Raw genomic sequence first — 17317 nt, 5'->3', positions numbered from 1 at the left:
AAATGTAAAGCTATTATGAGGAGATTAAGATATAGCTAAGCCCAGGATATCTTCAGGGTCAGGTAAGAGGTGAACAGATAATACCTAATATTTGAAACCTGGGACCACGCACAATGAACTTCTGTAATAACACGTGAAGGAAGTAACATTGCGTCTTAAGATGATTTACCTTCAACTAAACTTATGTGATCTTGCTTGTATTTTATAGTTCTCAAAATCGAAACATTATTAAATCACTCAAAGATTGTTTTAAGTTGAAAACAGTCCTCATTTAGCCAGCTAAAATGCCATGTGTGTATAATAGCATAATACATATCTATATATCTATATATCTGTATATCTATATATCCATATCTGCATATCCATATATCTATAATAGCTGCCAAACTTTACCATAGTACCTGCACCTTTTAACAGTTGCACCAGCAGGATATAAAGGTTCCAGTTTCTCTCTATGCTTTTCAACCCTTGTTATTCTTTTCTCTCTCTCTCTTTTTTTAAGTTTATTTGTTTTAAGAGAGAGAGTGTGTGTGTGTGCGCGTGCGGTCGCACAAGCAGGGAAGGGGCAGAGGGACAGGGAGTGGGAGGGGGGGGGGAGAGAGAAAATCCCAAGCAGGCTCCCCACTGTCAGTTTGGAGCCTAATGTGGGGCTTGAACTCACAGACTATGAGATCACGACCTGAGCTGAAATCAAGAGTTGGATGCCTAACTAACTGAGTCATCCAGGTGCCCCTTGTTGTCTTTTTGATTTTTGGCATCCTAGTAGATGTGAAGTGGTATCTCATTATGGTTTTGATGTGTATTTTCCTCATGACTAATGATTGAAGATCTTCTCGTGTGCTTATTGATCATTTATATATCTACTTTGTAGAAATATATATTCAGATCTTTTACTCATTTTAAAGTTGAGTTATGTCTTATTACTGAATTGTAATATATTTGCAAATATTTTCTCTCATAGTGTGGGTTGTCTTTTTCACTTTCTTGATGGTGTCCTTTGCAGCACAAAAGTTTTAAATTTTGATGATGTTCAGTCTTTTTTTGTTTCTTGTGCTTTTGGTGTCATGTCTAGGAAACCTTGGTCAAGATTTAAGCCCATGTTTTATTCTAAGAGTTTAATAGTTCAAGCCCTCACATTTAGGTCTTTGATCCATTTTGAGTTAATCTCCATATATTGTGTGAGGGAGGGGTTCAGCTTTATACAGTACTTTTTTGTGTGCATATCCGGTTGTCACAGCACCATTTGTTACAAAGAATATTCTAATATTCTTTACCATGTGAATAGCATTACTATTTAGTATGTAAACAAGCTAGGAATCTAGTGTAATTCTTCAATGTATGTGTCTAGTTCATCATCATGTACTGTTATTTTTACCTCTACATCTGTTCTGCACCCCACCACCCATGTCCAAGCTATGTTTATCTTATTTAGATGTATGTAATAGTGTCCAAACTGGTATATTTTCACCACGTATATTGTGTGTGTGTGTGTGTGTGTGTGTGTGTGTGTGTTTTCCTCCCAGCTGTGTATTTTATTTATTTATTTATTATTTATTTTATTTATCTATTTTTAAGACTACAGTGCAAAGTCTTCCTTTTCCTCTTAGGATTAAGACAGAAATTCCATAATATGACCCATGAGGCACTGTAGGATCCCCACCTACTTCTGTAGCTTATTTTTGCTTTATATATCCTGATTTTTTTAATCCAGATAGTTCTTAGAATATTTCCATATGTTCCTTCCACTGCAGCTGCCAACATGTGTGCATCCTTCCCATGTTACTCTGCCTTCTCATCTGTAACTGTGGATGAACTGGTCTATTCCTTTATCTAAGACCAGTCCTCCTACAAATATGTCAGATTCCATCCCCTCTCATTTAGTCAAGAGCATCACTTTATCAGTTGTCCCATGTCACTTCTGCATTACTAGTTTTTCTTCTATCAGATAATTCTGATCAAAATACAAACATGCAAACATTTCTTCCATTTAAAAAAAAGCCCCAACTCTTGGAAACTATACTCCATTCTGGCTATGATAATCGCATTTCGCTGCTTCTTTTTACAGCAGAACTGGGAAGGATTATCTATACTTGGCTGTCTTCACCTTCTCTCCTGCTGTTTTCTCTGAACCCACTCCTGTCTGATTTTTGTGCATCACTACTCCACTGAAACCACTCTCTTTATTTATCTCTATGTTGCCAACTTCTGTGGTCAGTTGTCAGTCCTCACCTTCACTTTTCAGTGACATTCAGTCCAGCCATTAACACCCACTTTGAAACACTGCTTGGTTCTTCTTTGTCTCTTTTCTTGGTTATTCTCATCTCTGATCACTATGTTGAGATAATGCCCTAGGGTCAGCCCATAGACCTCTTCCCTTTCTTCTGTGCCAGTGTGGTTTATTCTCAGTTTTAATACCATTTATGTGCTCATGACTTACCCACATTGGTATCTTCAACCTGGACCTCTCCTGTATGTGCTCATACCCATCTACCTCCTGGACATTTCTAGCTAGAGATAATAGTTCCTTTGCTTTTTTGTGTTTTTTTTTTTTTTTCAGGTCTCTGTGCCCAAATGTCACCTTACTAGAGAGGTCCTCCCCTCCACCCCTGTATACAATGAAGCAACTCCTCCCTTATCCTTCTGGAGCATTTATTGTTTAATTCATTATTTGTAGTCTTTTGCTTCCAATTGGTATGTAGCTTCATGAGGCTGGAGTTCTTACATTTTTGGTCTGTTTTGTGTCCCCATTATTGGCAACAGTGTGTGGCACATACAGGACCATTGATTGGATGTTTAAAGACTGAATGAGTAAATGAATAAATGCTGGTCTTCTTTTAGTACTCATTCTTTAGTACTTCATTTTGCCATGCTCACCCCCTTTTCTGGGAACTTTGCACATTCTTTTCCCTCTGCTCTTCCACTCCTTCCCTTAGGCAGCTTCTTGTCTTTCAGTTCTATAAGCATCACTTCCTCGTGAAAACTTCCCTGTCCCGATTGCAATCTCTATGTAAGCTCTCATGCCCCTGGATGACTTCTCCTTCATAATAGCAGTCATTTGCCGTTTTCCATTTATTTGTGGTATTCTTTGATAACATTTGTCCCCTTTGTCCTCTCTCCTCCCCTTCCGGATGTTTTTGCTCATTGTTAATACTAAGGGCCTACCACAGAGTCAGATTCTCAATAAATGCAGTGTTGAAAGAGTAAGTGAATAAACAAAGTATTCTTATAAGCCATAGAAGTAATGATCCATTTGAACTACTAAATATAACATTTGCTTAAAAGAAAATAGGATTAAAATTCAATAATATCCATAATTGTAGGTTGACATAGAATCCAGTAAGCATAAATATAGATGAGATTTCTGCTTTTGGCCAAGAATTTTGTGCTATAGCCTCCTATTTCCTATATTCTTTCAGTGAAATCTGTCTTATCACATGGCTTTGCCAGAACACATCCAGTGCTCTTCATTCTAACTCCAGAAGTTGGTTGGCTGTAAACTTACCCTTTGGTTTTGGTGTTTCCCTCTTTCACATGGCAGCCAGCCCTTCATATATTTAAAGAGTTATTATCATGTCCCTTCAGTGTCTTACTCATTATTAAGTGAAACTCACTTTCTTCTGTTGAGATTTTTCAACTCTTTTGGGCCCACAGAATGCTCCTGAGGGATTTTATGTAGAGTATATTCCAACATAGACCCTGTCTTATGTAACAACTACCAAAGGATTACTTTAAAAAGATTTTATGAGAAGAGCTCTTGAGATGGCAATTTCTAAGATATCAGTGATAGAAAAGTATATTTTAATAGAAAAATTATTGCAAATCTAACTTTTATTTGCCACGATTGGTAATTTAGTTCTGGATTAAGCTAATTGTACTATTGAATATATATGTAAGTATTAAATACTTTTTGGAGAAAAATAGCTATTTCAGCACTTATTACTATTGGGTCAAGTGCTTTATTAATGGATGTAATCTTGACACAACTTTAGGCAGTATTATCCATATTTTTTATATGAAGAAACTGAGGTACAGGAATCTTAGAAATAAAAGATACTAGTCTCGTTGACATCACAGATAATGTAAATATACTTGATCCTTCTTAATTTTGCTTTAACATCTCGCAAGATAAATAACCGCATCACACTGTTGTAGTTCTCATTGCTTTAAGAAGATTCTGGTTATTTTTGTAGGGTTTTTTCCAGTGTTTAATTTAAGGGTGGTTCAATGAAATCTTTCCCTTGTCCCACTTTGTTTTATAGGTTTGGATATTCAGGGGTTCTGAAACGTTTGGAACTTTTAAGAAATTTCCAGTTTTTTCTCTAAGGTTTAAGCTTTCTTAATTATGTAAAAATATGCTTTAAATAATTTCAAGGCTTTGTTTTGTATGAAAGTAAGGTAATCTGTCTCCCAATTTCCTCAGAATTTTTAGTCACTAATATCTTATCATGAAAAGTAGAAAAATACTTCTGCTTCTTGCTTTAAAGTACTTAAACATTCAGCAGTGCCTTTTAATAAGTGAAATTAGAAAACATGTATTTGATTGTTCCAGAACTCAGTTACACTGAGTGAATACTTTTTCCACAGCTATTTACTAATTTTTGGAGTAAGTGTAAAGATTCTATAATGACAGCACACAGGCCTCTGTTATTATCTTAAAATAATAGAAATTTAAAATTTTCTTTTTTGATCGGTGTCATTTGTTGTCTTAAAGAAGTGTTGTGTCAAAAAAATTTGGGGGGAATATTTTTATCCTAAAAATGTTGATTATCTAAGGTTGAAGACATTCCATCTGAAAGCTTAAAGACTTGTGTCTTGGCAGTAAGATGATCACTTCACTTTCAGTATTCTAATCAGTGGAAGTATAGCAACTGAAAAGTTTTCTTCGCTAAAGTTTCACTTTTGTCTTACTTTCTCCTACTTATTCAAAACTTTTTGTCTATTAAGAATCTGTCAGCTTAGGACCCAAGACAAGTCTGGATTGGAGATTTATTTCTGGAAGTGTGTTAAATAAAAACTTTTCTCTAGATACTTGCTTATGAAGCTGCATGAAGTAGGTACCCTGGTTACCACCATCTCTGCTTGTTCACAGCCCCTTCACTAAACTGTGCATCCTCTGCTTGTCTGGTCTCTTTTCTTTGTTTTTCTGCTAGTTTGGGAATAGATTTTTAAATCTGACTTGCTGTCTTGGTGCTTATGTAGAGTAGATAGGTGTTTTTCTGGACAGTTAAGAAACGGGCACCCTAACAGGAATAGTTAAAATGGAGAAAGCTTAGCTGTTCTCAGTCTTTGCTGTTAAACATAATGAGTTTAGAGGATTATGACTACATGTAATTATTAGGATCTGTGAGACGGGACATCTGTTTTACTTTTTACTCATTACATTGGTATAAAAATAGCATCTTTTTTATTTAATGTGAAAATGATTTTGTATTCTAGCTGGCACTGGTGGCTTAATTTTTGAAATGTGCTCTCTGGAAAAATAGCACATGGTTAATATAAAATTATCTTCTTAGAACTAGATACTTATTATTCTGAAAATGTTTTGTAACTGGAAACTAAGTTTCTGTGAACGTTTAGATTTTCATTTATTCTAGACTGCATTTGAATTTTTTTTGTATATTCAAATATTTTGCCTTTGTTTTCTTTGCTAGGTTGCACGTTTTCAAAAAATTCCTAATGCTGAAAATGAGACAATGATTCCTGTATTGACATCAAAAAAAGCAAGTGAATTACCAGTCAGCGAAGTTGCAAGCATTCTCCAAGTAAGTACTTGGTGGGAGGAAGGGAGTAGATAGTAAAATCAGTTGCTTATTAGACTCTATGGATAACTGCTGCCCAATAGAATTTTCTGTGATGAAGTAAATTTTCTGTGATGAAGTAAAGCCCATAAAAAACATGGGCTTTTATGTTCTACACTGTTCGAACAGTAGTCAATAGTTAAACATGATTACTGAGTACTGGAAGTGTGGATATTTAGATAAGGGACTGAATTTAATTTTATTTAATTTTCATTCATTAAAATTTAAATGGCTGCATGTAGCTAGTACCTGATTGGACAGGGCAACTTTAGGTCATTAGCATTGCCAGGAACTATTAGTGCTGTGTAAGGATTAGTTGCATTATAAAATAATCAATTGTTAGCATAAGTAGAGTTAGGAGTTTATCATTTTTTTAATAGGTATTTTCTGAAGTTAAGTAAAAGCCATGTACATGATAAGAACTGCAAGTAAACCTTAACTGCTTATTTAATTTCATCTTTTCCTAGTTTTAAAAAGCACAATCTAATGTAACAGGAATACAGTTTTTTAAAATTTTTCTTTTGTAATTCATGTATTTAAATGATGGCATTAAAAACATGGGATATCCATTTTTTTCCAGGGTGGTTGTATTTATACTGTTTTAAAACCATGTATTTTAAATATTTTTAAGTGTTGCAAGACTCCGTTATTAAACTCTATTATAAAGCTTTTGGCCAGAGAAACTGATTATTTTAGGGATGAAAGTAATTTTATTCCTTAATGATAGCTATAATAAATCATGAGAGACAGTGACTCTTCTAAGGTTCACAGACCCAGTTCCAACATGGTGGCTGGGGGGTTGAGGGCAGGTTCTCCCACACATAACACAAAACAATTCTTGGACACTGAATAATTCAGCTCTGTTCTGACAATATCTACTACCCAGAAATAACATCAGATTCCATAGGTTGAGTTCAGCCCTAGAACACTCTCATTCCTGACTTCAGAAGTCAGTCACAGACCCCAGGCTGTTATCTATGATCCTGACCTACCCACTTCAAATTAGAGGTTCTTCCTTAGGTTCATTTAATTTGCTAGAGTGGTTCACAGAGCTCAGGGAAACACTTAGGTTTACCAGTTTATTAAAGGGATATGATAAAGGATAGAAATCAAGAGCAAGATGAAGACATATGTAGGTCTGGTATGGAGAAAGAGCCTGGAACTTCCATGCCCTCTACAGGTGTGTCACTCACCCCAGTCTCCATGTGTTCATCAGTCTGGAAGCTCCCCAAACCCAGCCCTTTGGGGCTTTTATGGAGGCTTCATTTCTTAGTCATGATTGGCTAAGTCATTCACCCTTGGCTGATTCAACCTCCATCTTATCTCTCTTCCCCAGAGGTGAGGGAGGATGGTGGTGGGGGTTCTAGGACTGGAAGTTCTAACTTTCTAGTCACATGGTTTGTCTTCTTAGCTACCAGCTGCTGCTCTTAGGTGGGGTTCAAAAGTGACCTTCATTAACCTAACAGAAGACACCTTTATTGCCATCATTGCAGGAAATTCCTAGGGTTTTAGGAGCTGAGAGTCAGCAACCCTGGAGGAAGACCAGATACAACTGAGAAATATGTTTTGGTCATCTGAATGACCAGATGCGTATATACTTCTTATAAATCACAATAGCACAGTGACTGAAGAATGTAGGTGGTGTTCATAGAACATAATTATTTTCAGTAATTTAGGAACCACAAATTATCTGTTTGAAATAATTATACGGTCCAGGAGCAAAGAGTAATACCAACCTGCGGGTTTTGTTAGGCTCAGAGAACAAGAAAGGCAGTTATGGTCCTTTGAATGTTTTTTTGGAGAAACTAATTTTAGAAAATAGAATAAAGCAAAGAAAGTTCATTAAAATGTATATATATTTCACTTTCTCTAAGTTTTGCGGCTGGTTTTTGTTATTCCCCTTTTCCCAGAGAGAGTCGTTAAGTTTCTTTACTAAACTTTGCCTTTTTGCTTATAGAATTTTTTAAAGTGCTAATATAATATTGTATGTTACTTGACTTCAATAAATTTTTTTTTCATCAAGGTGTAATTTGCATGAAATACAATGTATCCATATTAAATGAACAGTTTGCATTTTGGCAAATGTAATCACCACCAGAATTAAGATATGGAACACTGTCATCACTCCTAGGAGTTCCTTCAGGTCCCTCAGCAAGTTAATCTTTCTAAGTAGATTTTATTTTTGGCCCCAAGCAATCACCGATAATGCTTTCTGTTACAACAGATTAGTTTTGACTGTTGTAGAAGTTCTTTTAAATGTGAACGTACAATATGTACATTTGTTTTTCTTTTTTGTCCTCTGCTAACATTTTCAGTAACTTGTATGTGTAAAATCTAATAGGCTGATCTTCAGAATGGTCTAAACAAATGTGAAGTAAGTCATAGGCGAGCCTTCCATGGCTGGAATGAGTTTGATATCAGTGAAGATGAGCCACTATGGAAGAAGTATATTTCTCAGGTGAGGTTTTTTTAAATTTGTGCCTCTGCTGTGTAATTTACACATATTTTTGTCAGTGTAGTTGTTCACTTTTGTGATTTTTTTTTTTTTTTTGGAAAAAGGAAATAATTTTTACAAACGTCTTTAACCTACATTTTTTTGTTAGGGTTTGTTGTTAAGTTGGAATTTCTATAATTTTTAATGTGCAAACCTTTAAGAACCGAGGGACATATAACATGGAAGTGATACTATGAAGAGTAGTTGCCTTTACAGATGTCTACTTTATGCTTGTTTTATTATAAGGAATGCTAATATTTTTAAAAGTAATATGGCCATTTGGGAGTGCTTAAAAAAAGCTGAAGTCTGGGCCCTATGCCCAGAGATTCTGATTTAATTTGCCTGGTGTGAACCTGGGCATTTGGTAGAAGTTCTTCACATGATTCTGATGTGCAGCAGGGTTGGAACCACTGTGCCAGGGAATGGAGCCATATAGGTAGTGGGAGGTGATGGCATGTAATCTCAGAGCTGTGGTATCTAGGGGCTTGGGCTCTCCAGTGGGATGAATTCTTTGTAGCCTAGTTACTCTGCAACTTTGATTAGTGATTGGCACCACTTTATCAGGGGAAGAGCTTCTGGCAACAGAAGCTTTTTCTGTTGCCAGAAGCTCTTGACATTTTTAGGGTGGCTCTGGTGCTTGGTCATTTAAATGCTGCCTGGTTGGGTCCACGTGGTTCTGTTTCTTTAGATACTGTTGGCTCTTCTAGATAGATATCAGGAAAACCAGCACTGGGAAAATCTTAAGCTTCCGTGGAGTGGATTTTAATTGTCTGCTTTTAACTGACCAAGGGGTTATTCCTGTGGCATGTGGGTCAACCACCGAATTGTGATCTATGCTAATTTACTAAGTATAGGAATGTTTGAGTCTCATAATTTAGGTGTTCCTACTCAGTGTTAACTTAAATCTTTATCTTCAAAATCATTTTTCACTTATTTTAGCCTTGGTAGAATTCAAACCAGCTCTATTTATTTAAATAATAGGCTAAAAATATGTGTGTACTATAAGGAATTGGTAAATTCTTAGTTTTAAGTATTGATATTTAATTTTCTTCTGAAAAGGAACTGGTATCAAGTGGTGACTTTTAAATAAGTAAATACTTTTTTGTTAATTGAAGAGACCTATAAAATCTCATTCAGATGTAGACTCCGTAATTTTCTAATCATGCCTCAGCAGTTTATTTTTATAAGCTTTTGTTGTGATGGACTACGACTGCCGTTCATACAAAACTGTTGAATTGCTGTTTGTTTTCACTTTCAGTTTAAAAATCCCCTTATTATGCTGCTTCTGGCTTCTGCAGTCATCAGTGTTTTAATGCATCAGTTTGATGATGCTGTCAGTATCACTGTGGTAAGAAAAAATATGTATATTTTTAAACTATTGGATAATCATTTAAATTAGGATTGGCTTTTATTTTGGAAAATGAATTGAGAAATGATTTAATGTTACTTCAGGGTTTTTTGTTAATATCCAAATTCTGCTTTTTGTTGCAACAATCTCAGATGATATTCAAGGTCTGTGATGGGCATGCATGAGAATTATTTAACAACCTTCTGATTTTACAGATATGAAATATCTTATAGTAATTTCTGGTTAAAATTTCAATTTATTTTACTTTCTAATTGAGAATGTTTTGACTAACTGTGAACTAAAGCCTGATGATTATGAAATTAAAAATATTACTTAACATGAACACTATATTTAGTATGTAAGATTTTATTCTTTCTGGCTAAGCTCTTTTAGCTTTCACTGAAAGTTTCCTCTTCTTTTTTTTTCTTGTCCTGTTTTATGGTAGTATAAAAATTTATAACAAGTACAAGCATTGATTAAAGCCAACCTGTTTGTGCTTAAGAACACAGTAGAAATTAATATAGAACTGCAATTCTTTTTTTTTTTTTTTTTTTAATTTTTTTTTTTTCAACATTTATTTATTTTTGGGACAGAGAGAGACAGAGCATGAACGGGGGAGGGGCAGAGAGAGAGGGAGACACAGAATCGGAAACAGGCTCCAGGCTCTGAGCCATCAGCCCAGAGCCTGACGCGGGGCTCGAACTCCCGGACCGCGAGATCGTGACCTGGCTGAAGTCGGACGCTTAACCGACTGCGCCACCCAGGTGCCCCTCTTTTTTTTTTTTTTAATGTTTATTTATCTATTTTGAGAGAGAGCAGGGGAGGGGCAGAGAGAGAGAGAGAGAGAGAGAGAGAGAATCCCAAGCAGGCTTTGCAGTGTCAGCACAGAGCCCAGTGTAGGGCTCAATCCCATGAACCATGAGATCATGACCTGAGCTGAAATCAAGAGTTGGGCGCTTACCTGACTGAGCCACCCTGGTGCTTCTAGAGCTGCAGTTCTTAAACTCTTGTTTGTGGACTCCCAGGGGTCTCTCAGACCCTTTCAGGGAGCGTGCAAGGTCAAAACTATTTTCATAATACTAAAACATTTTTGCTATGGATATTTGCATCAATGGTGCAAAGCAGTGGCAGGTAAAACTATTAAGAGTGTTGGCTCAAGTTAAAATAATGGCACCAAACTATATTTGTAGTCATCGTTTTCTTTCATTGTTTCTCTTAGGAGTGTTTTTTTTTTTTTTTTAATTTTTTTTTTCAACGTTTATTTATTTTGGGGACAGAGAGAGACAGAGCATGAACGGGGGAGGGGTAGAGAGAGAGGGAGACACAGAATCGGAAACAGGCTCCAGGCTCTGAGCCATCATCAGCCCAGAGCCCGACGCGGGGCTCGAACTCCCGGACCGCGAGATCGTGACCTGGCTGAAGCTGGACGCTTAACCGACTGCGCCACCCAGGCGCCCCAGGAGTGTTTTTGATAAAGCAGTAAAAATTAATTTCATTAAATCTTGACAATTGAGTACACACCTTTTGAATATTCTATGTGATTGAATGGAAAATATGCATAAAGGACTTATGTATGTTGAAGTACAACGGTTGTGTCAGAAGGGCAGTTGTGGTGAGCTGACCTAGACTTTTATTAGAAAGAATGAATGATAGACAAATTATAGTTATTTTTTAAGTTTTTATTTTTATTTATTTTGAGAGCGAGACAGGCAGTGGGGGAGGAGGAGAGAGAGAATCCCTCTCTGCACTGTTAGTGCAGAGCCCCATGCGGGACTCAAACCCATAAAACCACAAGATCATGACCTTAGCCTAAACCGAGTTGGACGCTTAACCGACTGAGTCACCCAGGCACCCTGACAAGCTGTGGTTATTAAAACTTAGATAACTGGCATACTTTTTTTAAGGAGAGTGAGTGAAATGAACCTGTCACTTCAAGAAAATAACTGACAGCATTTATTGCCAGTGATAAAATTCAAGCATTCAAGTGATAGAATTCTGCAGAATTTTTATGAGTTACTATGTGCTAGATAGCTTCCTGATATTTAAGATTATTTTAATGAGATCAGTAGTGATTTCAATGAATATGATTTTTTTCTATTATGAAATGTGTCGTCACTTAAAGATTTGAATAACCGAGTGAATCAATATTTTCTAAATGACCAATGCAAGATGTTACAATATTTTCAATGATAAAAGATCCTTTCAAAATGCAAAATAGATCAATAGATTTTACTATCATAGATTATGAAAAGTTCACTGAAGTAGTTTAGATTCCACATTGCAAATTACTTCTAAGTGACTAACACTTGTTTAATTATGGTATAGTAGCTAAGAGGAATATCCATAGTCATCTGAAAAAGCTTTTAAAATACTCCTTCCTTTTCCAGCAATATCTGTATGAGCCTAGGTTTTCTTCATATATTTCATCCTAATCAACATACGATAATAGATTGAATGCAGAAGCAAATATGAGAGTCTACCTTTTTAAAAAATTATTTTTTTAAGATTAAAAAATTTTTTTTATTCAACGTTTTATCTATTTTTGAGAGACAGAGAAAGAGAGAGTATGAGCGGGGGATGGGTAGAGCTAGAGAAAGACACAGAATCCAAAGCAGGCTCCAGGCTCTGAGCCATGAGCACAGAGCCCAGAGCGGGACTCAAACCCACGAACCATGAGATCATGACCTGAGCCGAAGTTGGACGCTTAACCGACTGAGCCACCCAGGCACCCTTAAAAAAATTATTATTGTTTATTTATCTTTGAGAGAGAGAGAGAGACATAGAGTGAGAGCGGGGGAGGGGCAGAGAGAGAAGGAGACACAGAATCCAGGCTCTACACGGGGCTCGAACTTACCAACTGTGAGATCGTGACCTGAGCCGAAGTCAGATGCTTAAGCAACTGAGCCACCCACGTGCCCCTAGTTTTGTATTAAGGCAGACATTAAAGATAGAAAAATTGAAAACACTTCACTTTTCTCACAAATTTGTTTTATTTGGAAAAGCGTATTTTTTCATAAAAAATGTTATATGTGTTGACATGTGATAGGTTTATTACTTTTTAGATACAAGGAGAAGTTAAAACTGAGCAGTTGAGAAAGTATTGATTATGGTAAATGTCAATAGATTATAACCCACATAAACAAAAGCTGGCCTTCAGTTTGTAAGAGCGAATCTGGATCTTGAGATCGAATTTGAGAAGCTTTCCTAGGGAACGCAAGCCACTGTCAGCTGTCAGTCTTTTCCCCCAAGGCAAAGTTGTGATTTCTTCCCCAGTTGATCTCCATGCTTAGAGTCTGGTATCTGGGGACTGCGGACAGAGTTAGAAAAATAAAACACCATAAACAGTTATTTCTGAAGTTAAAATGTGTCATTTAAAAGGTGGTTTCTTTGTTTTGTTTAGGCAATACTTATCGTCGTTACAGTTGCCTTTGTTCAGGTGAGTAGGCAGCCTACTTTGTCAACATGAAAATGGTATTTTAGTTAATTGCTTAAAAAAAACTAAGGTGGCTTATGGTAAAATCTGTGGTTATTGGGAGATGATAATATTGGGTAGAACAATTTATTGTTTTTGAAATGATTTCAGAAACCGTCAACTCCCCAAGGAGATTTGTGGGACTAACTTAACTGCTTTGATTTAGATAGTAGCATGAAAAAAGTGTAGCTTTTTATTTGACAAAGTTAAAGGTAATTGAAGCAGATGGAAACAAAGAGCACAGTAATAGAAATAAAATCTAGCAACAGGTTTAAAAACTCTTTACAATTAGAAAATTGGGCCAGGGGTTAAATTCCTCATTTCCTCCACAGAAAGAACATCCTAATCTGGATCAAACTTCCTATTCAGCATAGACATTGAAATAGTAAATAAAACATGATGAAGAACCCCTTTTAAAAATGAATGTGAATAATGTGGAGATGATGTCAGGATTTTTATTGTAAGTGTAGGCATAGATAAAAATGTAGGCTTTTATGTTTAATATCTGATAACTTCATATTTTAGAACAGTGTTGGCAAGACTCATTAAAGGTCTTAAAGCATAGTTAAAGGATTAGAATAGAAGGATTATTCTAGTTTAGGGAAAATGTAATATATGATATTCAAGTTCATGTTATTTTGAATCTTCAGACTATTTTAAGTGATTGTGGTTATTTTCCTATGTACGGTTAGTTACTTGGGTATTTGCTATCATTATCCAGGCTTCCTATGGCAATCTCTAATTTAGTAAGTTCTTAGTTTTACAGTAATCCTCTTTAGAAAAGTTAGTTGGAATCAGATTATCTGTAGCAAATTTGTAGCTCCATCAGTGGACCTTCAGGGATTCTGTTTCCAGGGAATCATCTTGCTTAGAACAGATAAAAGTTGCCTTGGGGAGGTGGAGCTAGTCTAGCAGAGGTCATTCCAGGCTGGTCTTCCTTCAAGGCATCTCTTCATTCAGCCATATGGGTGGTACTACCCACTTGACCAGTAACTGGAACCTTTTGCATCTTTAATAACGCTTAAGAAATATGGAGTGACTTTCTGCAGAAGGATTCCTACGGTATCATCACTATAGGAAGTCTGTAGTAAGTTGTTCTGTTGGCACGTAGAAAATGCCTTCCTCAAAAAACCCCACAAAATTGCGATTTTAACATAGTGTGGAATTTTCCACAAAGATAGTGTGTTATATACACTGTGAATGCAGTGGCAGAAACTGCTAATATCTTGGTGGTAGGTTCATTTGATGGAAAACTCAAGAAAAAATCCAAAACATTTATGAAAAGCCCAGTTTCATTATACAGATATGAGCCTTTTACCCAAATGTACCTTGAAACCAACAAAATATTGTATAAACAGAAGTTAAAACCCCTCTCTAAAAATATCCTATTTGTTGCCAGTTGAACTTACTATAATGCTTTGTCAGAAAACTACCAAACTCTATCTGAAATTGTTAATGCTATATCTTTAGTTTTGTGTTTTATGTTTTCTAGGAGAGTACTTTTATGTTTTTATATTTACTCCTTTTTCCCTGTCTTTTTCAAATCTCCATTTCTTACCCCATTGTATACCCTCATAGCCATGAAAATAGCTGATTGTTTTATATATGGCTGTCAGGTTTTTGGTGATGTGTTAAATGGTCATTTTGATACAGAAGTATCTCTAGTTGTAGGGAGTAAAGCCTAAGAAGTCTGAAAGGGGAGGTAAAGATTGGGCAGCTTCTATGTCCTTTATTACTAGGATCTAGAATTGGTGTTTTCTACCCTTCTGTGGAACTTTTGGGTAAAACTTTCAAATTCCTTCATATCCTTGTTACGGTTGGGGGGGTATCTTACAATTTATAAATCCATATTTATGGATTTACGTTACTCACACTTGTTCCTCTTGTCTAGGTGAATACTGATTTAATCCTCAGTTATTCTTACACAGCTTTGTATTTTCTACTTGAAAAAGTTTGTGATGGGTGTGAAGTTTTGATTAGTATTAGCACTGCAGTCATTTCAGAGCACTCCCTTCTCCCTTCTTAAACTTAGATCAAAAGATTGGTGTGCTCAGTGCAGACAGGAGACAAAAATAGCAGTGATGTTGGGTAAAGCAAGACTGCCCCTGGAAATGTGGACTAAATAGTATGGTGAGGGGAGGGATGTTTCTGACCCTCAGCTTTCATTATATGGACAGAGGAAGGCTGGAGCATCACAGAGTAAGGGCTTCTGAGAATGTTCCCTTTTGGATAATTCAGGGTGATGGGAAAGGTGTCTGTCAAAGTAATGCCAGCCGCAACTAACTCTTATGGAACAGATGTTCTTTCTAAGCAAACTTACTCCATAAACCTCTGCAGTTAGCATGTGTTTAAATCCTCAAAGCAGATGTTGCTTGCAGTTGTCTTTGACTTCTTAGTCATTAAACACTAAAAGTAAAATTATCTTAATCCTGAGGTCAGTGATCTTAACTTTTAATGACTGAAAATTATATACTCTTTGGACACACTAATGAGTATTGTTCATTTTCTTATAAATAAACTGACCTAGGTTTCATATTGAATATTAACATATAAAATTGGGAATATTTAATTATCAAAATTGGTCACTATAATTTAACATTTAGTAAGGGACAAGCTTTTATGTGTTAGGAATATAAAAGCAAGTAAAGGAAAAGGTAAGAACTGGGGGAAGTTTTTAAAAAATGAGATTAATATTTACTTAAGTCTAACATGAAACATGTACATAGGAACATATGTGTTTGTATTTCTTTATAAATGTTTTCTCTTAATATTATGTTCTATGTTTTTTTTTTATAAATAGGAATATCGTTCAGAAAAATCTCTTGAAGAACTGAGTAAACTTATGCCACCAGAATGCCATTGGTATGATTCTTGTTTCTGATATGTTCTACCTTTTTTTTTTAATTAAAAAATTAAAAAGAAATGTTTATTTTTGAGAGAGAGAAAGAGTGTACACAAGTCGGGGAGGGGCACAGAGAGAGAGAGAGAGAGAGAGAGAGAGAGAGAGAGAGAGACAGGGAGGGAGTCGCAGAATCTGAAGCAGGTTCCAGGCTTTGAGCTGTCAGTGCGGAGCTGGACACGTCGTTCACACCCATGAATGGTGAGATCATGACCTGAGCCGAAGTTGGATGCTTAACCGACTGAAACACCCAGGTGCCCCTCTTTTTTTTCACTTGAAGTATAATTAACATACGGTGTTACATTAGTTTCAAGTGTGTAATGATTCAGCAGGTTTATACATTACTCAGTACTCATCATGTAAGGTACTCTTAATCCCCTTTATCTGTTTCACCCTTAACCTCACCCATCTTCCCTCTGGTGGTCACCAAGTTGTTCTCAGTATTTAAGAGTCTGTTTTGTTTTGTTTTTGTCTCTTTTTTCTTTGTTCATCAGTTTTGCTTCTTGAATTCCACATATGAGTGAAATCATATGGTATTTGTCTTTCTCAGACTTATTTCACTTAGCATTACATCCTCTAGATCCATCCATGTTGCAAATGGTGAAATCTCACTCTTTTTTATGGCTGAGTAATATTCCAGCACGTGTGTGTGCATACATATGTGTATGTACATGCCACATCTTTATCCATTCATCTGTGGATGGACACTTGGGTTGCTTCTGTATCTTGGCTGTTGCAGATAGTGCTGCAATAAACAGGCATGCATATATCTTTTTGAATTAGTGTTTTCATTTTCTTTGGGTAAATACCTAGTAGTAGAATTATTGGATCATATGGTAATTCTATTTTTTAATTTTTTGAGGAACCTCCATACTGGTTTCCACAGTGGCAGCACCAGTTTGCATTCCTACCAACAGTGCGTGAGGGTTCCTTCTTCTCTGCATGCTCACCAGCGCTTATTGTTTCTTGTCTTTTTGATTGTAGCCATTCTCATGGATGTAAAGTGATACCTTACTGTGTTTCTTTTTTAAGTTTACTTATTTTGAGAGATCGCGAGAGTGGGTGTATGTGCAAATGGGGAGGAGCAGAGAGAGATGGAGAGAGAGAGAAAATCCCAGGCAGCCTCCATACTGCCAGTGCGGAGCCCAGTGTGGGACTTGAACTCATGAAACATAAGATCATGACCTGAGCCGAAATCAAGAGTTGGATGCTTAATCAACTGAGCCACTGAGGGACCCTGCTTATTATGGTTTTGATTTGCATTTCCCTGATGATTAGTGATGTTGAGCATCTTCTCATGTGTCTG

General features: G+C 36.3%; 1 protein-coding gene across 2 annotated transcripts in view; it reads left to right on the top strand.

The window, feature by feature from the left end:
- ATP2C1 (ATPase secretory pathway Ca2+ transporting 1) overlaps positions 1-17317 on the top strand; it is a 173516-nt gene that overhangs the window by 72493 nt on the left and 83706 nt on the right. For both annotated transcript variants that reach the window (XM_019810711.3, XM_011286227.4), the window contains exons 2-6: positions 5652-5762; positions 8140-8256; positions 9551-9640; positions 13041-13076; positions 15913-15974. In XM_019810711.3, coding sequence (XP_019666270.1) covers positions 5652-5762; positions 8140-8256; positions 9551-9640; positions 13041-13076; positions 15913-15974 — 416 coding nt within the window. The remainder of the gene's footprint in view (positions 1-5651; positions 5763-8139; positions 8257-9550; positions 9641-13040; positions 13077-15912; positions 15975-17317) is intronic.

Source organism: Felis catus, chromosome C2, assembly GCF_018350175.1.
Source record: "Felis catus isolate Fca126 chromosome C2, F.catus_Fca126_mat1.0, whole genome shotgun sequence".
In the NCBI taxonomy this organism is placed as follows: Eukaryota; Metazoa; Chordata; class Mammalia; order Carnivora; family Felidae; genus Felis; species Felis catus.
This window is presented reverse-complemented; position numbering and strand designations above follow the sequence as displayed.